The sequence below is a fragment of the Martes martes genome (genome assembly GCF_963455335.1).
Source record: "Martes martes genome assembly, chromosome: 1".
In the NCBI taxonomy this organism is placed as follows: Eukaryota; Metazoa; Chordata; class Mammalia; order Carnivora; family Mustelidae; genus Martes; species Martes martes.
The window spans coordinates 6,671,684-6,693,521 of record NC_137888.1 but is presented as its reverse complement, the minus strand read 5'-3'; the positions used below and the strand labels follow the sequence as shown (position 1 = coordinate 6,693,521).

Sequence of the window (21,838 nt, the reverse complement as noted above, 5' to 3'; positions counted from 1 at the left end):
TCTTAGCCTGTCTTTCCTTTCTACAGTGGCTTCAGCTTAGCAACCTCACAGCAAATGAAGGCCGTCAGCAGGGGACTCACTTAGAGACCAGGTGAGCAGCGACCCCCCCTCCCCCCACCCGCAGGGCCCTCTGACTGTGCACGGACGCTTCTCTGCTGTGTGAACATGTGGGGGTTTCTCGTACGTCAGGCTGGAGTGAAGGAAGGGGGAAGGTTGGGGTGTTCTTGGACTACTGAGGCTGGGAAATGATGTCCTGTGTCTACACAGCATCCAATGAGATTAGTGTCTGCAAGAATTGTGCGCTCTGGTACAGCGGCAGCCAAGCCAAACCCACAATTACTTCCCTGTTGGCTCACAAAGCAGTGGTTCCTTTCTCTCTTGTTTTCCTTTTATTATTTTTTATAGAGCACTATTATAATGGCAACAGATCTCATTTCACCACTTGTATTTCATTTCAGGAGCTTGTGAGCACATAAGGGCTGAGGTTTTGCAGAATTCCATCATTCAGAGAGGAATGAAGTTCCTCCCTCCTCCCAAAGCACTTGGTCTTTTCCTCCTACGGGTAATGGATGGATGGGGCAGAGAGGACCATTCCCAAGAATAGTATTCTGTGCAGAAGGAGCTGGGTCAGGTTCAGACAAGACCCAAGGTACAGAGTGCTCCTGTCCTGGTGGATCTTTGCAGTGAGGAAGAGCAATGAGGGGCCACAAAGGGAACAGCTCACGTATTGCAGCCAAAGTCCAGTTTTTTACTTGGGTGAATTCTCCTTGAACTTGACTCTAAGAGGTGTATGTGCCGCATAAAATTCCACCACATGGAAGCTCTCAGCAAGGACAGTTAGAAGAGGCCGCTGAGCTGGGGGCCAGGAGGTAGACTTCTCTTCTTGCTTCTGTCTCTAATTCCCTGGTACACCTGGCCCGAGGCTTCCAGGTCGGGAGAGCTGGTGGGAAGGTGGCAGCTGCCTCTGCAAAGATGCTGGGAGATGAGCGTTACACCCTTGTCCCTGGGGCTCACGCCCTCCTCCACAGTGTCTCTGTCACAAAGCCTGCAGGGCAGGACTGTCTCCATGACTCTGCCTCTGCCCCCTGACAATTCAGGTAGGGCTGGTGCAGTCAGGTGCCCAGTCAAGGTCTCCAGAATGAAAGCAGAGCAAATGCAAGTCCGGGGCCTCTTGTTTGGAGCTGAAACTGATGTGTGTAAGTATCACGCAGTGAGTGAGCAAACCCTGCAGGTCTGAGCCACAGCCATCTTCTATCTGCTAGTTGGGCCTCTAGATGGAACAAGCCTTAGCTACACTGATGGGTTTTGAGGATTCCCTTCCTCCATGCCCTTCAGGCAGCCCGCCGTGCTCTGAAGAGCGGACTCTGCCTGGCCACCCACATCTCAGTATTCTGCTAGATCCCAGTGAGCCATGGATCTGATGTACCACCCCCTCTACGACTTCCCATCCAGCCAGGCTGAGTCCCTTAGTGACAAGGAAATGACCAACCCAGGGGGAACTTGGTTTGGAGGTCTGAAAGGAATGGCTCTACCAACCACTGACCCGCACAATGTCTGGGAGCACCAGGTATGGCCAAGTTTCCTGTGTCCACCTCGCCAGGACATCACACCCAGTGACTAATCCAACACTAACCGAGGCATTGCTTTGAGGATATTGCACAGATGCTGTTAACGTCTATCACCCATTGACATTAAATAAAGGCAATCATCCTTAATAATGTGGGTGGGCCTCATCTAATCCGTTGAAGGTCTAAAGAGCAAACATTGAGCTCTCCCTAAGGAAGAGAAAGACTGTAGCCTCAATTTCTGCCTCAGTTTTCAGCCTGCCAGCCTGCCTTGCAGATCTCAGACGTGACAGTCCATACAACTGAAAGAGCCAATTCCTTAAAACAAGTGTCTAGCCTATCCATTATTTCCCTGGAGAACTCAATGGACCAGGCCAGGCCCACACAACTCCACCAGACACATGGAGCTCTGGCAAGGCTGGGCAGGATATTTGTCTCTACTACAGAGAGGACCCATGCATGTCACCTCCTGTATCTTGGGGATGGGTAACGATGACACTTGGTGACCAGCTGACCTCTGCATCAGAGCTAAACTCTACAAAGCCTCAGGAGTTCCTGGAGCCCCTCCCTTCCCATTTCACACCAGATCTGCCATTTTCCATCAAGGAAACATATGGCCCTTGATCAAAGGTAGATGGAATCAGCCCTGCTCTCTTCATGGACGGCACCTGCCAAACATACCACCCGGATCCGGGAGGAAGACTAGGATTATGAGGCTGACTTCCCTCAGTGTCCACCACCAAAACACATCACTGTTTTATTCAAAAGCTGGGACTCCCTTTAAAGCTCCTGTGATGGGGGGCGCCTGAGTGGCTCAGTGGGTTAAAGCCTCTGCCTTCAGCTCAGGTCATGATCCCAGGGACCTGGGATCGAGCCCCGCATAGGGCTCTCTGCTCAGCAGAGAGACTGCTTCCTCCTCTTTCCCTCTCTGCCTGCCTCTCTGCCTACTTGTCTGTCAAATAAATAAATAAAATCTTTAAAAATAAAAAAATCAAAAACAAAAACAAAACTCCTGTGATGGGAACATTTGGAACAATCCTAGGATTTGGGGAGGGCCTAAGAGAGAAAAGCAGCAAAGTTTCCATCATTCCCTCACAAGAAAACTCATCAGTTCCTCCAAAAACGATCACATTTCCCAGGAGAGAGACCCACCTCTGCACATGAGAGGAACCACCAACGGGCCTGTCCCCATCAGTCGGGCTGAGGAATGTGGGAGAAGCTTCCTGGGAGCCCTGTCCTTCTTGGGGACCCGGCCCGTGGGCCAGGCTCAGCGTTCCCGTCCTGAGGGGAAGCGCAAACCCACCTCAAAGGAGATGGTATCCACTTCTCCTATAAGACAGGAGTCTTCTCCTATTTACATGGTTTTGTTTCTGTGACACCATCCTCCTCTCCTTGCTCTGTCTCCCTCTGAGGCTGGTAAGTGCAGGCCAGCAGTTCCTCGAGCTGGTTGGAGGCGGGTCTCTGGAAACAAGGGCCGGGGCCTGGCTCACTCTGCTCTTGGCCCACTGGAAATCACTTCAGTGCCCTTTGTCCCAAGTGTTCTCTCCTGCTCTCTCCTACACGCAAGGTGCCCCCTAACACACACACACACACACACACACCCACACACACACACACACACAGATGTATTCCCTGCAGCTAGCCTTGGAAGAAGTACTAAGTACTCAGTGCTCACAGCGTGATGACCAGTTAACACGCCGTGGAAACATTCTATGGGATGCACAGGTTTACCTGTGAAATACAGACACGAAACCAGCAACTGGCCGGGACTTGGCTATTCTGGACCCTTGGACAGCATTTTCCACCGAGGTCCTTCCACCCTCTCAGGACTCTGGGAAGTACTGCCTTTCTGGGCCTGCCTCGGCTTGAATTCCACTTAAAAGGACGGGCGTCGTAGCAAGATTCGACACCAGAGTTACCGCTGCCGTTTTCCAGAAGCAGTCAGATGCACCGAGGGCACGGGCTTCTCGGAGCCGGGGAAGGCCCTGACATCTGCCGTCTCCCTGTTTGGCACGTCAGCCTCACCTCAACAGTCCCGCTAAGAGACTGTGGCTTGTCACCTTCATCAACTACAAGTTGACGCAATGGTTTCCAACGCTTATAAAACATGACAGTTACAGAAAGCACATTTAGCATTAGATATGTATGTCGCAAAAGGGACCGATTAGAGTTGAAACAGAGTGGAAAATGCACTGGGGGGGTGGAGTCAAACACCCCGGTTGGAACCCAGTGGCTTTAAGCTGTGATCTCGAGTTAGCCAGAAAATGCCTGAGCCTCAGTTTCCTCTTCCATCAAATGGGGAGGAGCATTCCTCCCAGGGCTGCTTGCAAGACTGACAGTTCACTAGATATAAGAGGGCTTTGTGCCTAATATGGCACTAGCAAGTGCGAGCTCTTCTTATGACTCCACATCAGACTGTGCAACATCTAAAAGACATTATCCTGAGGTGCCCGGGTGGCTCAGACAATTATGCATCCGACTCTTGATTTTGACTCAGGTCGTGATCTCAGGGTCCTGGGATTGAGCTCCACCTTGGGCTCTGCCCTCAGCGGGGAGTTAACTTGAGATTCTCTCTTTCCCTTCCCCGCCCCCCCGCCTCCTGCTCAGGATTTCTTTCTCTCTCCCTCTAAAACGAATAAATACATCTTAAAAAAAAAAAAAAAAAGACAGACTTTTTTTTTTTTTTGTCCTGAGATTTTATATTCTTTCTGAATATATCTGGGGTATTTTATCGTAATTGAAATCAACTTTACTTTTCAAACCCACAGCTGATGAAATGCTTTCGAGTGTCAAGGACTATTCCACATTTGATAACACACTCCGGGTGACAGCGGCAGTATCTTGACAAACGCAGGGAAGTTAATACTTACGCACGCCATCAGAGCAGGGTTTTAAGCATAAAAAAAGATGAGAAGGAACAGCGTGGTGCGTTAAGTGAAGGGGACAGAGGAGGGAGGGATGGAGGGGATGGCAGCCACATGAAGTCGATCCATTAGCCAAGTCATATGGCTTGGACTTAGGCTGCACTGCCTGGCCACTAGCGGACACTCTCCCTCCATAAAAATACAAGACAGCGTTATTTTCCAGGCAATAAAAACCTCAGAGATGAATTCTGCCATATGTGGTCACGGCCCCCCTCCCACAGAGCCCTCGTGCCTGGGAAACAGAATTGAACACCACATCTTCAAAGAGAGTTCTCCGTAAATATACTACCGGTTTTACAACCTCTATCCGCAACACAAACCACTGGAGAACACATTTTCTCAGCATCGCCCCATGTTACCGTTCCATGGCCTCACTTTCTGAAACTGTCTTTGGAGGAGCGTGACTAATTTCCATTTGGCCTTCTCAAGGGATAGGGAAAACTGAAGTCTGGGAGAACAGGAGTCAGGGGTCTCCTTACCTTGAGCCGTTCACCTGGTTAGGGTTACATTCCATCTTGATGGTGACCCTGGCCGGGGGTTGAGACAGCCAGTCCTGCTGAGGGACACGTGGGCTCATCTTGGAAGTCTGTCCATAGTCGCCAGAGGAGGATGCAGTCATGTCCGTCTTAGCCAGGTGTGGCGTCCCGTAGGCACACTCAAACAAAGACTGGTCCTCGCTCACAACCGATAACGCTTCCTGAATGCCCAAAGAAACACACATTCAGGACACGCCGAAGGACAGTCATGGTTCAAAGAGATGCTGACTTTAGAGTCATTTCTAACCGGGGGCCACAGTTTAGGGAGATTTCATGGTATCCAGGTCTACATCTGAGAAGAAAAAAAGTAGCTGGTTTTCTTCCCTCCAGACTCTAACTGTTGGAACCGGCCAGCCCGGGAAAACTTTCCTGCGGGTCTCAGAGCATCCCCAGTTTGACTGCAGCAGCGTAGATAATACCCACTTTAATCTCAACTCAAGGAAGTTGAATTTCAAAGGTCTTAGAAGACATCCAGTTGCATGTGTCATTATTTGACAAATGCAATCTATAATTCAAGCAGACAGGGTACAGAATGGTCATGGAGATTAAAAAAAAGAAATGGGACGGGTAACACCTAAGCATCTGGCAAAACTGCCACAAGCCCAGGAGATTTTAAAAGAAGACGCACTCAGAAAAGAGTAAGGGGACGTGGAGCCCCAGAGGACAAACATACAAAGATAAGACTTTTTCCACTTCCAAGTTATTAGCTGAAATAGAGTTTCAAGCAGTGCTTCCATGATGGCGAACATCTGGATGGTAAATGAACCAGAAAAAAAAAAAAAAAAAAAAAAAAAGAAAGAAAAGAAAAGAAAGCTGTGAATGATCCAGATGCCTCCAAATACCAGGATGTTTAAAATATCTGGATCCCTGACTAGCTCTCCTTCTCCTTTATTTTCTGTTCATATCTTTGGTCCTTCGCATGATGGGGTGAAAAGAAAACAGAGATTCCTCCTTGTTGGGTCATGAATTCTTCTGGGGCTTGAAGTCCCACAAGTGACTAGCCCATGGCTACAAGTACATATTCCATGACCAAATCAGCAAAGGCAAATCAGATTCGGAAATTTCAGTGACTTGAATGATCCACCAGTGTAGCTGAAGGACTATAAGATGACCCAATTTTGGTCTCTATCACAGGAAAAAAAAATTCCGTGTGAAAGATCATTTTTATTTTAGCCCTCTAGCATCCTCAGTATAGCTACGAACTGGCAAGAAGCAAGCGCTACTCAGGTCATACTTTAAAAAATTAAAATGGAAATTTTGATGCCGGGGGAGACTATGGAGAACTTCATCTCCAAATGAGGAAATGTGAGATCCGGAAAGGTCCAGAACTCACCTTGAAGTGAGCTGTGGAATGAGGGACCCGTCGAACTGGTGTTTTATCATCCACCCCCTCAGCCTATGAGATGCCCTTCTTACGTTTCTTGGTTTGGGGTATCATTACATTAGCACTCCCTCCTTCTTCAAGTTGATATTTTAATAAATAAGGACGCTCCCCGTTGGTCACAGAGACTTACAAAACGGCCTTTCTAAGATATAGACCTCCCTCCTTACCCAGAAATAGCAGGATCCTTAGGAAACACATGCCACTTCACAGACCACCTGTCTGAACCCAGTGTGTCCTCTGCTATTCGGTCCCCCACCCACCCAAGGACTAACTTCACAAGTGCATGAACTTCATTGCCAGATGCACTGTGCTGGGAATCCGCGAGTAAGAAGAACCACGAGGCACAAACCCTGCTCCGGCCCCCAGAGTGGGGGCCAGGTGCCTGTGGGTATGTAACACCCCATCACCCCCAACTTCTTAAAAATCCCTCGAATCACAGTGTGGAACACTTGGGACGCTGGCTGTTGAAACAGTAACACAAAACATGCAGAAGGACGGGTTGTGCCAACCAGCCAGCCAGAACCAGACACGAGGAAGGAAAAAAAAAAAATTAAAAAAAAAAAAGGTAACTTTGAATACAGGGCAAAACCAAACACAGAAACCACAGACAACAACCATAAGAAGCAGCAGCCCAAGGCTCAGTGTGTAGCAATGGGCACGGGAGGCGTCAGGGCAACGGGAAGACGTGGCTCTCCCCCTGGTCACAAGGGGAGGGAAGGAATCTGAGGCATTTCATCTTCCAGACGTGGGTGTAGAAGGGAAATCAGTATCACTGCAGGGACTTACTGTAGGTAAGTGTCTCTCATAAAGACATAAACCAAAGCTTCTTACAGAATGCTTGCAGAACGCAATCTCCCTTTCCATAGCGGCGCGGCACAGAAAGGTTTCGCACGCTCAGAACGGCAGACAAGGCTGGCAGCCACCCCCCCACCCCCACGCACGCTCCCGCCTGGTCCCGCAGACTCCCAGCCCGGCTCCAAGGGGAATAACACACTATGTCATGTTAGCATCGGCTCGCCCGTGAAGAGAAACATGAATAAATGTGCGATTTATCTCAGAACTTGGCAGAAACAGGTGAGGTGTAAGGGATAGCCTCAGTTTTAAATTACAAGTGAAGAAGAAAAAGATTTTCACAATGGGAAGAGTCACCATGTCAGAATATTTCGCAGACTTCCTAGGTAAAGCAGGGTCCTCTTGCAAACCTTTCCAATGACCAAATTAATGGAGCATGAGGCTGAAAAAGTGGACCGAAGTTGCAGAACTCAGACAAGGCTCCAGTGTGAGTCTGGACGGGGGGAGGAACCCATTCTCACATCTGGCAAAACATTATTTCAGCACATGGTTTTCTAAAGAAAGAAATCAAAGTTAATTGAGATCGATTTGGGGGTGGGGAACGTGCAAAGCTAAAGATAAGGGAGATACACATCTTTTCTTCACAGCTTAAAATTCTCCTCAAAGTTAACATTGCATAAAAAAATGAGAAAGTTGATGTGATCCAGAATGTCCAAGGTTGCTTTCGTTCAGTAGAGGAGAAAGAGATCACAAAGCAAGGGATTTTCAGGATAAACATCTCAAGAAGAGTGAAATAAAACCCACATTCTGGAAAGATAAAGCAATTAAAAAAAAAAAAAAAAAGCATGTTCCAGAGTGATTATAACCAATCAAGAATGCTGAACACCTAGAATTAAGGTATAGGTCAGGAAAAGGGAACATTCAAAATCAGTCTCTCTCTCTCTCTCTCTCTCTCACACACACACACACACACACACACGCCCATGTGGCACATTTTAATAATGCGGGGAGTAAAAAGAGGCCCGAGGGTCATTTTCTGAGACCTACTTCAACAGGATAATCACTAGAATTAACTGCTGCTCGTCAGAAGGACACAAGCAGCAGACGCCATAGACCGGCAGCATCTGTTTTTTTCATCCGTTAGACTCAGTCACATTATGAGGCACGGGCTTCATCATCCCTTTGGTTCGATATGAATGACAAAGGCTATTGCATAGGATTCTCCCGCCTCGGCAGCTCTGGGACTTCAAAGAGGGAGAGGATCTCGCCCAGTAGGATTAAAACCAGAACGGAGCTCTGAACACAGGCTGGTAACCAGGAACACATGAATTCCCTCAACTCCAGCTCGGCAAGGGGACCTCTGGCCTCGACGGAAGCCGTCCCTGCTTCCCTGCCTGCTGTCTGGCTAGTCCGTGGCCACCTCACCTACCTACGTGCCTACCTGCCAAGGTGTCGGCAGATGCCTTAGTTAACATGTATAGGTTATGCTCTCAGAACCTTCGGCCAGGTGCAGGACTGGGCAGCTGGCTTTGGTTGCTTTATAGCAAAGAACTAAAAAAAAAAAAAAAAAAGTCAAAACCTGGCAGAAACATGGCATCATAATTTAATATGCTTGCCTCTATGTTACTATAAAAAGACCTGAACTTTAGATTGGTGTGTGCTAGTGTGTGTGTGCGGGCGGGGGCGGGGGGGGGGTGAGGGGTGTTTTCTCTGTAGCTCCTGGAAAGTTGGGATAGTCTGATGTGGCAAGTGGCAGCCTACCAAGGTCATTTTTTATGAATTTATGAGACACACATAAATTCTAAGCAAATTGCCCCCAAACTAAAGGTGCTTCTATGTTAGTGCTAGTTTGTTTATTATTTCATATGAATACTGAAAACACCAGTAACATACAAGGACCATTCCTTTGGATCTTGGTCATGGGACAACCGTCAAAGGATAGTTCCAGAAAGTGGGGGAGTTCTCAACTAGATGATATTTCATAGTGTTAGACTAAAATTTAATTTATTTTCAAGGAACTAGATGTGGGTACAGCAAAGGATCCAAACACGGAGATTTAAAAAGACAGTAATAAAAAGTCAAATGCACTTTGTAAGCGCACTGATATTTTCGGCGAAAGATGTCAGGGATCCCAAAGCAGATAAATTCCTTCCTGAAGCAGATGAATATTTGTGAAAGCCTCCTATATTTCAAGTAAAAGAATTAGGAAATAGGGTCTGGGCTCCTATTTGCTTCTAATTCATGATCTCCTGTGGTTAAAAGTACTATATGGCTAATCCAGAAAACCCAACGTGCTTAGATTTCCCTGAAATCCTGGCTTGACGTGGAAGTGAGTTTCAGAATGATCAGCTCTCTTTCCCAGCTGAAGCCAAGTGAAGCCCATAGAGAGACACGGTCCTTCCACGGTTTTCAAAAATTCAGAAGACAGCCAGAACTCAGTGTCCACGGAACTGGATTCCCAAATCCATTTCCAGCTTCAAGTGTCATGTGCCTCCAATCGTTAGGAAAAACAAGTGGAAAAACTAAATGGAACAAGCACGCTGAGTAAGACGAGGGTCACGCTTTAGAAAACATTCTTAAAGAAGTCCTCGTCGTCACGACACAGCGTCCACTCCAGCGAGTCCGTGTCATCTGAAACCAGGAGCCTGCCTCTTCCACGGGGCTGAGAAGCCCATTATGGTCCCACACAAAACTCTTCCTTAAACTCGTTCCATGCAGAGCCAAGGGGAATTTGGTGCATCACATAACCCCACACCCTTCCATGAGTAAGACGTCTTTCACCCACTTTCTCTGGACTCAGAAACAGCTGGTCCTTCACAGAATACTCAAGTTGACCTGTTAATGAGGCACGTTGCATGCATATCTTTTGAAAGCCTATGTCACTGACTTTATGATACACCATTTTTCACAGTTTCCCAGCTCTGAAATCTGAATGCATCTTATGGTTGATGGTGTGCCATTGTTTATGGGCTTCCTCGTTGGTGCCAGATGAAATCATGGTTCTTTTTATAACCAGTGGCATCTTAAATCTACAAAATATGGTCATTCGGTTCTGACAACAGTCCAAGAGAGTCAGTAATCACTGCTGGGTGAGAAAGCGGGACTGAAAAGAGAAGAGTGATGTCAATCGTGTGGACCAGATAGAAGCTGGGCCTGGGGCTCTGCATGGCATCCCTCCCTAAGGCCTCACCCTCACCCCTGCTTGGACCTTATGAGAAGGAAAGAGAGGATGGACAAATGGAGGTGACGTGCAGAGAGCTTCCTGACTTGGTCTTTTCAGGGCCATGGAAGAGCAGAGCTGTTATCGTAGAGAAGAGACAGAACCATCTAGAAAGAAAGGCTGTAGAAGGAAGAGGTGGGAAAGGGTGAGGCAATAAATGCCCTGAATCTCAGGATTTAGGATGCAATTGATGTATCAGCAGAAGATGGAAATGAACCCTGTAAGGTCAACAGACTCACCCATGAACTTAAAAGCTATGCAGAAATTAGGCCCCAGATACATTTCGGTATTTCTTACATAGGCAACAAAGCTGTTCTTTTCTTTGGTAGATCAGATTATTCAGACTCAAACTGATGGTCATGTATGGGGATGTGTTCATCATGGGTGGGCACCTGACTTCTCTCCACGAATAATACATGGGAAAAATACGGCAAATGGGAACACCACTTATATATACGTTAGAGCCCATGCCACTGGTGGCCGTAAATGGATGTCTGCAGACCTAATAATATTGGGAAACTATTTATTAGGTTGTCTGAAGTTCAGTTGTTTATAGGCTGTCTTCGAGCCAGACCCCATGCAATGGATGCTTCTGGAAAGTCACCTCCAACTCACATTTGGGAGAGAAAAAAGCAACACAAACAGAACAGAACATGAACCTAGGGAAGACCCCCCTCACCCCCCACCATTCATCCAACAACCACATATCAACTGCTCAGGAGTTTTTATTCTAAACGTGTGTGTTTTTGCATTCAGATACAGCCAACATCTCATGTAATAAGAAACTTCATCTGACCAGTGTGTCTTTTCATTACAACACACACACAAAAAAAAAAAAGAAAGAAAGAAAAAGAAAAGAAAGAAAAAAGAAAAGAAAAGAAAAAGAAAAAAAAAAGGTTAAGTCACACAGGATTTGTCAGCTGGGTGTGAATCACTGTTGCCCTTTCTTGGTATTCTTTTCTTTTTAACTCCTCAATGCAGGAAACATTAAAATCATAGATTAAATGCAGCATCTAGCTTTGTGTCACGTTTTTCTCATTTAACACGTTGCTATTTCAGTCCTTCAAAAAATATAAAAAATCTTGGAGTAGCCTCAAAGGAAAAAATGCACGTAGGCAAATGAAGTCCATTTAAAGAGCGTATTTCTCCAATATGGTAGTGCTGCGGTCTCAGACAAGATGATAACACACAACGCCAGCTCTGTGCTAGGAGAACGAGACACGGGGCTGGAGCAGAGATCAGGAGACACATCCAGATGTGCGGATACACCTTGACACACACACACAGATACCCACCTCTCCGTCTACAACACATCTATCCATCTACCATCGTCATCTTTACCCATTGAGCCCTTGAGAGAACCTTCACATATTCCCCATCTTCTAGCACACTCACTGGGACAGACGTTGCCTGTATCATGCAGAAAACTCAAATTCCCTCCTTTCTGTCTTTCCTCATGTCTTCTTTTCTCATCCTAGAGGGTCCTTTCCCTCCATTCAGTATATCCCTTTGGAAAACAAAGATGCAGACGGACTCCCTGATGACTTCCTGTCCAGTTTCTCTGGTCTGAACTCACTGGGTGTCTCCTTGGCTCTGGGCAGGCTGAGGTGGCCCCTGGAATTCTCTTTGATCACCTACTTCTCCCCCAACTCCTGGATTTATTAAAATAGAAACACTTTGAGGGCAGGATCCTTTGTGTCTATGTTACTAACATCAAAAGAGCTTCTCAACACCACATGTTTGAGGATGTTCCTAGTAACCCTTAAAGTCAAGAAATCCTATTACAGCCCCAACATAATGCAATAAGTGGGGTCCAAAAACGTCTATCCCATCACAACAAAAGATCCATGCTTAGGAGATCATTGGGTTTTGCAGCCAGTGACCAGGAACTCATGGGCTGTGTCCCTAGTAATACGTCCGTAGTCACTCTCATGGAGCACATGACCAGAGCAGGGTCTTACCTTAAATCTGTGTAGGCCTAAACTGGGGACTCCACGTAGCGAGGAACATACAAATAAAATAAGGCTTCCTGGAAAATAAGAATTCTAAACCAAGGAAGAAGCATTCATTGGGGATTAAGTCATCCTGGAAATACTGTGGAAGCCTAGAGCCTTACAGAAACATTTCCAAGAAAGAGCAATTCTATCTCACCCAATGAAAATGAGATTTCAATGCACCTTGAGCAATGAGAAAGCTAGCAAACACAATTTTAAAACGACTTCTGTTTACTGGCTTGGTGAGGCGCAGATGCCCTTTCTAGCCTTTGGAAGGAGAGTGAAGGAGACTATTTCTCCAAGCAAATGAAATGAAAGGGTGCGCGGCTTCCGATGTGCAAGAGGAGCGTGTGTCCCAGAGACCCACCGTGCAGCTGGGCGCTGGCGTTAAGCACACCGCGCTCTTGACTCGAACACTGGCTACGAGGGTGCATCCCATGTTAAGCGTTCTTATCACGCACACAGCAATAGATAAATAAAGAGGGAGGAAGGAAACTTGTTGAGGTGATGGATGTGTTTGTGGCCTGGATTGCGGTGGTCGCTTCATGGGTGGATATTCACCTCAGACTCATTAAGTCGTATGCATTCAATACGTACCGCTCTTTGTGTTCAATCAGGCCTCAATAAAAAGGTTAAAAAAAAAAAAACCTAAAAAAACATACACATAAGTGATGTTCATAGCTTCTTTGTTCTCCTGCAAAGAAATGTATTTTTTCTCCCCCTACAGGCTTCTTTCCTTCTTTAGAGATAAACAAAAAGTGTGAAAACATGTGTGGAAGCATCCTGTTTGTAAGTTTTAAGTGGGAGGGAAGGCAAACAATACAACTACTGCCCCCCATAGACCCTCGGGAGCCCTTGGCCTCATGTGTGACTGGCTGGTGTTCCATGTGTGGTTTTGTTTTCCAAATCACCGCCGTCAGAGAACACGCGGAGATTATTGGTCAGAAGCCTCCATCTTCTTTTTATCCAGTTTTTATTTTTAAGTCATTCATTTGAAATGAGCAGATTTTCTTTTCACTTTTTAGATATGTTTTTAAAGATTATTTATTTGAGAGAGAGAGAGAGAGAGAGAGAGAGAGGAGGGGCAGAGGGAGAGAAGGAGAGAAGCAGACTCTCCGCTGAGCATGAAGGCCTGATGTGAGGCTCTATCCTAAGACCCATGAGATTATGACCTGAGCTGAAATCAAAAGTCGGACACTTAACCAACTGAGTCACCCAGGCGCCCCTCTTTTCACTTTTTATAACCAAATTTAGGATGAGCATAGAGGCGACCACAAAGTAGGAAACAACATGGTACAGCATAGGGGCATTGGATCTGGGGTCAGAAGGCCCGAGTTTGAAGCCGGATTCTGCCCTTGCTCTCTGTGCCACCTCGGGAGCTTTGGGGACCTCTTTCTGCTCCAGGTCCCAAAAGGAGCTTGCTGGGAGCTTGCTGGAGATGCAGATTCTGGTCCCCAGCCCTGTAAGGTCATTCCATGTGCACTGGAGATACTTCATACTTGCTTATTCAAGTGCAAAGAGAGCTACCTTACCCTTGAGGGAGTCTCAATTTCTTCAACAACAAAGACAGTGTTGGTAACAGCTGCCCAGCTCCCACCCAGGGATGTTGAATGGATCAAATAAGCCAGCATATGAAAAGGTTTTTTAAACCTTAATGTTGTATTTCAGTTATTATCACATTACGATAGAAGTTGGTGCACCTGACCTGAATTTTCCACGTGGTTCAAGCAGTGGTTTGGACTATCCATTTCTTGACATGTTGTTAGAGGAAGCCAGATGCCAGGAAAGTATGACTCTCTTATGTGCAGTTAGTCACTTATCTTTGTACGTACTACATTTAAAAGCCAAGTACCTTTATCTAACATGGGCCAGAGAATAAACGAGCACCTCTGCTTTTATTGTAGCTCCAGATCAGTGCTTGAAGGGTTTAGGTTGTAGTTCTACACGAGTTTGTTCAATATCAATTAAATGTAAGTTTCATGTGAGAAAGGATCTGGATCCTCTGGGCAAAACTGTAGCTTCAACTACTGGTACATCCCTTGGCATGCTGTTGATGCTGTTGGTATTCTCTATATGAGTAAATGGATGGATGGATGGATGGATGGATGGGTGGATGGATGACAGATGGATGGGTGGACAGATGAATGGATGGCTGAAGGATGATGGATGGACAGCTGGATGGATAGATGGATGGTTGATGGGTAGATCATGGATGGATGGATGGATGGATGGACAGATGGATGGATGGAGATACCATGTTCTTAGAACATAATTCCTCTTTTTTCCCTGGACTAGCCCATGGCACACAGTTGATATTCCTTTAGCTCCCAAAAATGTCTTCTCTTCCAACATGTGGGATCCCTGATGCTCTCTATTTTAACTTTCCCTAAAACCTCAAAGGTTTTTAATAAACGTATACAAGGACATGTTTCTACAGCAGCTAGGCTAAGAAACTCATGGGACCATGCTGTCCTCATTTTTGAAGCTTATTCACCAGGTTGGAATGCAGGTGATTCAAGTTTCAAGAGGCACAGGGGATCCTCAGAACAGCACCCCAGGCCCACAGTCTTTCACATTTTTCGTCTGTTGGAACAGTCCATTTCTGAACACAAAGGGCGTACATCTGATCTTCAGAAGGAGCTCCATGAAAAACAGGCAGCTCTAGGCTTGGCCTTTTCAAAACACACATGCATCTGCTAAAAATACAGCGCCCTGGACATCTGGAATTGGTCTCATCCATGAATCTCTGACACATGGATTCATTGTTTTCGATAAAATTCCAAGAATTTTATTCATGAGAAAGTTCTGGCACAATGGAAAACCCTGGCAAGAGCAAGCTAGGAGCAGCAGATGTCCCGGCCTCCGCCCACACCACTGCTGGCTCCGCTCTTTTCATCAGGCTTCTCTCTCGTGCTTTCAAACTCCCAATCCAAACTCCCTGTGAAAGGGAGCAGCGCAGCAGCCTTTACTTTAAAAACAAAATGGAGGCAGTTCCTCCCAGATGGGTGTGTGAGGGCAGATTCGACAAGCACGGGTCAGGAGGGTGTAAAAACGCCAGCAAGAGCGCGGGGTCGCTGGTTCCAGAGGCAGCTGCTCCCTCCGCGCGGGAACTCCTTATCTCCAGATTCTGCTCTCCTGAGGTTTCCTAAGGTCCTTTCTTGCACCAAAATGAAATCCATTTTACTTAATGAGTGACATACTCTTCCTGCCAGGTCCAAACTGCAAGCCCCCGTTCTCTGTCTCTGAGCAGAGGTGGAGACGTGGCTGTGGGGGAGCCTTGGGCAGGGCCAGGAGTCTAACCCCCTGTGCTGCGGGTGCCCAAAATGTTTTACAAGTTCATCTTAGAGGTTAACTCCAGGCTCTGTCCATGCTGTCCCGGATTGTGATTTCCTGTGTTCTATGCATATCCTCTTCCTTGCTCACCATGAGAAGGTAGACAAGACCCTGAGAGCTCATTTCTTGTCTTCAGGTGTGGTTAGGACCTAATCTCCAGGGCGGCATGGCACAAAAAGCCCAGCAGTAATAGTAAAGTGCGGTTCCACTGACCAAAGTCTGCAGAAGCCGGGACGATCCGGTGAGGGAGGGAACACAAGTATGAGCACACGTGGGAGCCCCCAACACTCACAAGGTACAAAGACCTCCTTGCTTTCCCTTCCATTCCCATCCCCGAATAATCATTGGCACTGACCGCATACCATATAAAGCAGAGTCGGACACGCACACTTTCTCTCTTTTAGACACCGACTCCCGCTGTGGACGGAGCCAAGCGCTCACCCACTATGAGGGTTCCTTCCCCGCCAAACTCCTGCCTCGGCCCTGTGAGTGATGACGCCGTACTCCCTGGGGCTGAGGGGTGAAGCCTGTGTTTTGCAGAAGATTTTCCAGAACATAAATCTGCCCATGTTGCTGCCCAGGAAGGAGACCAAGTAGCGAGGGTATCGTAACCTTTGTCCGTGCTCTGGGCTGAGCTCATTCTTCTCCCGTGATGTAGCATCGAGCACCAGGGAGTACGCTGTCACTGGGACACTTTTCATGCACCAACAAGCTAGTTGCCAACAAGACTTGACTTTTATGACTCTGAGAGCGTTGATCTCAAAACGTGATACATTTGAATTCTTCATTGTAAACTCATCCAACAATTTCAACCGACACATACATATATCAAAACTAACAGTGCTCTCTTAGAGCCTTGCTTGAGCCCCTCTGTGAATTGGTCTACTTAGGAAGTCAAAATCACTCTTTAAAACACTGCAGAACAGCAGGTGGCCTAAAAATTTTAATGAGGCCTACAGAAGGATCTAAACATCGGCTTTTGGATTGCCTCCTTATTTGGGACGTCTTTACTTACTGCACCGAACACTCACAGAGAAAGTAGAACCACACATGGCCATGTGTACCCATCTTTTCCACATGAGAGAAGACGTTTCTAGATGTACAGGCCCACGCTGCACAAAGATACCTGCCTGGTGGGTGAAGGGTGGGCTCTGCGGGCTACGCCCTGTGGCCCGTGCAGAGCTGGCTCCTGTCAGAGGGGTGGGGTTTGCTGTTACTCACCCACGTGTTTTACAGAACGAGCCTATGCATCTATCACACGTGGCTCCTTCTACTTAAAAAGGGGGACTTACCTAGAAAAAATCTGCCTTCCCTGTCTGCTAACCCAGTAGACTTGAACTGGTCATTACTGTAAGCACAGGCACTTTAAACTAATTTAAAAATTAAAATGACAAATGCAGCACCATGTAGCTGGAAGTTACGAAGCCACTTCTGCCCCTGTTGAGTCTTAAGCCCAGAGCTCCTGACGTAAAAGCAAGCAGACTGGCATGGCATCCCTCTCAAGTCCCGGTCAAGGCAGGCTCCCATGGGCCCTGACATCTGAGACTGGCTTATTCTTAATGCAGCTGACACTGATCCCCACAATCATCATGCACTCCCACAGAATTCAGCCTTGCACGGGTGTCTCACTAACTAAACCTCACTGGATTTTCACTCCTATTAATGTCACCAACCTTCAATTTTGCTTCCAAGCAAAAGAGTATATGTGTGTCCATGTGCCTCTCGGCAGATGGGGGTGACCAAATACAACCATCCCTACTTAAGTATTTGATAACTCTTTAATGAATTCTCCTCCAACCCTGCAGTCAGGACAGATGCTGCCCTGCAATGAGGTCTCTGTAGGGCCATCAAATCTCTACGTCCAGCTTTCCCTTCATTACCCATTCAAGGGCAGGCAATAGAGAAACCTTAAAATTCAAAATAAAGGGGTGCTTGGGTGGCTTAGCTGGTTAAGCATCTGCCTTCGGCTCTGGTCATGATCCTGAGGGTCCTGGGTTCAAGCCCTGCATTGGGCTGTCTGCTCCCCAGGAAGTCTGCTCCTCCCTCTACCTCTGCCCCACCTCCCTGCTTAAGCTCTCTCTTGCTCTCTCTCTCAAATAAATAAAATCTTTAAAATAAAATAAAATTCAAAATAAACGATTACATATTTGTAGAGTGAATTAGAACCATGCTATTCAAAGTCCAGTGCTGGGACCAGCACATCAACATCCCCTGGGACCCTGTTGAATATACAGAAACCAAGCCCTGCCCCTGAGCTACGGAGCCCAGATCCCAATGGACAAGATTACTAAAGTGAACTGCATGCACAAGAAGTTCTGGGAACTGGGTTAAAATGTGGCAAGGGGTCTGAAAAGAAGAAAAAGACAGAGCGGAATGAGGAGGGCCAGAAGGAGGGGACAGACCACTGTTTTTAATAGAGAGTGGTCAGTGAGGTTCTCGTGGGGAAGATGAGGCCCGAGCAAACTTAAGAAATGAGAGAGGGATCCCAGTGGATTCCCAGGAAGTGAGACTCCTGGGTCACGGAGGCAGCAAAGCCAAAATCAGAGGAGGGCGTCGGGGTTTGAGGTGGGACGGGGATCAGGAGCAACCAGGGAGGAAGTGCTGTCATGCGGAGGGAGAGTGTGACTACTGGCTGAGGAGGAGGGGGTCCCAGGGAGGCTGAGGCTGGCGTCCTGGGAGTGGAGGGGAACCAGGAAAATGTCTTCTTTCCCGAGATGCACTAAGACTTTTCACCTTGTAAGTGTTCTGCAAAGAAAATTCTTTCTATCTTTTAAGTTGTATTATTTTTAAAACTAAATGTGGTCATAATACATGTGTCATACATGCCGTGTGGACACCAAGAGCCACACTAATAAGACATGATAGACATCCTTTGCCCCCAATGCAATGGGAACTTCAAGCATCATGACGTACAGAAGCTCTGGGAACTTAGAATGTGTGCTTTTCATTCAGATAGCCGGTATGTGGCCATGACCACTTTTGTGTAATTTTGCACATATAGGAAATACCTCATTGAGGCTTCCCTCCATTCTGGCCACCTCCTATAAAAGGCAGCCCCTGGGGAAACCAACCACGGATAGTCAAAATGAACAGCATCACAAAAGTGCTTCCCTGTCCTCAAGTCAGAGCTAACCCCGGGGGCAGACGGTGTGTGCTGTGCGGGTGTTAACAGCTCTGGAGGGCGAGTGGCAGGCCACAGGTCTCACTTCCGTTCTCCTCATCTCACACCCCTGCGAAAGCATCACGCCAAAGAAGGGATTCGGAGGAACAGCTATTTCCTCTTGAAACAAAAGGATAAACTTGCTTTAAGGCGGAGGCATTCAGAAGAATGGTTTCTACTGTGCTAGCCTGTCAAGAACCCTGAATTCTCAGAGATTTATCAGTGGAATGTGCCTCCTCGTTGATCAAGGGAGATGCCCCTCTTGCTAAGGAATCTGAGTCCCAGGCCAAAATTCAGTGCATTGTCTGCGTACTCGTGTCCTAAGGCTTCAAAACGAAGGACCCCAGATTTCTTTAAACAACAGAAATTTCTTCCCTCACAGCTCTGGAGAATAGAAGTCCAAAATCAAAGTAACGACAGGGTTGGTTCCTTCCCAGGGCTGTGAGGGAGGGATCTGCTCCCGGCCTCTCCCCTTGGCTTGTATATGACTGTCTCCTCCCTGTGGCTTCACGGAGGGGACACCTGCCCGTTCCCTTCTTTATAAGGACAGTGGCCATATAGGATAGGGGCCACCTGATGACTTCATCTTTACCTGATAGCCCCTGTGAAGACCAGCTGTTGGAATGAGGTCACATTCTGAGGTCTGGGGATTAGGACTCTAGCATGTGAATGTGGGGGTACAGTTCAGCCTGCAGCAGGCTAGAAGTTCCCGGAGAGCAGAGAATACGTCCATTTGATTGGTTGTGGTCCCCACCTGCCTAGCACAGTGTGAAGTACCAGACTCAGCACTATAGGTCAGTGGTTCTCAAAGTGTGTTCCAGGAACCTCCTGGGGTCCCAGCACCCTTCCAGGGAATCTGTTGCCCCACGCTGTTTTCGTAATACGCAAAGATGTTATCTGCCGTTTCCATGCTGAGCCTCTCACAGGAGGGCAGTGACGTTTTCCAGAGACTACGGACCCTGTGATAGCAGAGGAGACTGAACACACAAGCAGGTACAGCATCCAGCTGTCTTCTACTAAGCCAGACATTAAAGAGATTTGCGAAAATACGGAACAATGCCACTCTTCTCACTAAGTACGTTTTTGGGAAATACAGTTATTTTTCACAGGAATGTGTTCTTTACATTAACACATAATGAGTCTGTTGCTGTGATTTTTAAGTAAATTCATAAATAAATGTCTCAGAAACATCTCGGTTTTTGTTTCTAATTCAGTAAATATCAGTAGATAGAATCCTTATAAATAATGGCTTCTCAGCAACGTCAGTCATTTTTAATGGTGTAACGGAGTACTGAAGCCCCAAGTTTGGGAACCACTGCTGCAGGGATCTGAGCGGGCTGGGACACAGTCCATCTTCTCAGAAGTAACCCACAGTCTTAATGGCAATAATGCACTTTATGAAGGAAATATTTTTAGTGGCTAAATACTGCAAAAAAAAAAAAAAAAGAAGAAGAAGAAGAAGAAGAGGAAGAAGAAGAAGAAGCAGCCTATTGGCCATTCCCATACATTGACAAAAGGGAGTTCTTATTTTTATTTAAAAAAAAAAAAAAAAAAAAGAAGAAGCCAATCTTGAGTCTCTGAAGACAGCACTTAGTGGTGTGTTACATTTGGAACTTATGCACTTGAGAAACCAAGAGTTGGGGAGACTGGCATTTTCCTGCACCCCAACTGTGGAGCTCTGGGCCCCAGACTCTCCAACGCTGGACAGAGTGTACTTAAGAAACAGGCTGCCCCTCCCCTCCTAGTTGCAAAGTACCTACCCACATCTGTTTCTAGCTGAGACTTCTGGAAAGCACTGTGTCTTTTGGCAAAATGGGTGGAGGTCTGTTGAGGGACCACAGACCAGCAGGAACTGAGCAGAGGCTACAAACCACCTTACCCGCTGCCAAGCTGGCCGTGGTTCTGGGGCCGAGCCAACTTGAGAAAGTGACCCCGGGGCCACAGGCCTGGAGAACCCAGGCACAGATTCCCTGCCTGTCCTCTAGCATGTCCATCTTGGTGCCCTTGGAGCATCGGTGGATTGGGAAGTGGCGCTCTCCAATTAGGGCTAAGGACCATTAATGACCAGGATATATTAAGTTCTAAACTCCTCTCTTAAGTACTTGGACATTGGAAGATCCTCCCTGTTTATTTCCTTGCTAAAGATTGTATGTCATGTCTCATTTTAAAACAGATTCTCAATAAGATAAGATAAAATAAAAAATAAAATAAAATAAAATAATAAAAACAGGTTCTCTATGGCATTTAATTCAAATAACCACTAGTAGGACATTCACTACCACCAAAACAACCCGGCAGGCATGGGTGGTGCTGACAGAAAGCTGGATTGTTCTCAAAATTGGTTGTTCTAGACAGTCTGGAATTACCTGAGTAGGGGGATAAAACACCCAAGAGACAAGAAGAGCAGATTTTCAGGACCAGGGGACTGCAGGCTCCGTGATAGCAGGGGTTTACTTCTTTTGGTGATTTTTTCACCGGTGCCTGGACAAGTGCCCACACACGGAGCTCCTGTGGGGATTGTCTGTCATGCACATTCGCAGTATGTGGGCGCTAAGTGTAGTGCTCCTCTATGGACTGCTTTCATGGTGGAGGAAGATGGGAGGGAGAAAGGGAGGAAGGAATTGGGGTTCACTGACCCTGAAGAATGGAGGGATTGGACTAGTTGCGATGGCGAGGACCATTTTCAGGTGGGGAACTTGTGACAAAAAGCACGGAAGTAGGACCACCGTCTGTGAGCTGGAGAGGGCCCAGGGAGATGCTGGGTGAGCAGGAAGCTCAGATTGGATCCACAGGCTGGTCCTCATTTCAGAGGGCCCTGGATGCCCCATCCAGAGTCTGTCTTTCATTCTGCACAAAACATGGGCTTCTTACTTCCATGTTTCCGTGACCTTTCCATCCTGGTCACCACTGTCTCAGAGCCTTTCCAACCA

General features: G+C 47.0%; 1 protein-coding gene across 2 annotated transcripts in view; it reads right to left on the bottom strand.

Moving 5' to 3' along the window:
• ERG (ETS transcription factor ERG) overlaps positions 1 to 21,838 on the bottom strand; it is a 102,330-nt gene that overhangs the window by 50,316 nt on the left and 30,176 nt on the right. For both annotated transcript variants that reach the window (XM_080802487.1, XM_080802488.1), the window contains exon 2: positions 4,969 to 5,186. In XM_080802487.1, the coding sequence (XP_080658613.1) occupies positions 4,969 to 5,186 (218 nt within the window). The remainder of the gene's footprint in view (positions 1 to 4,968; positions 5,187 to 21,838) is intronic.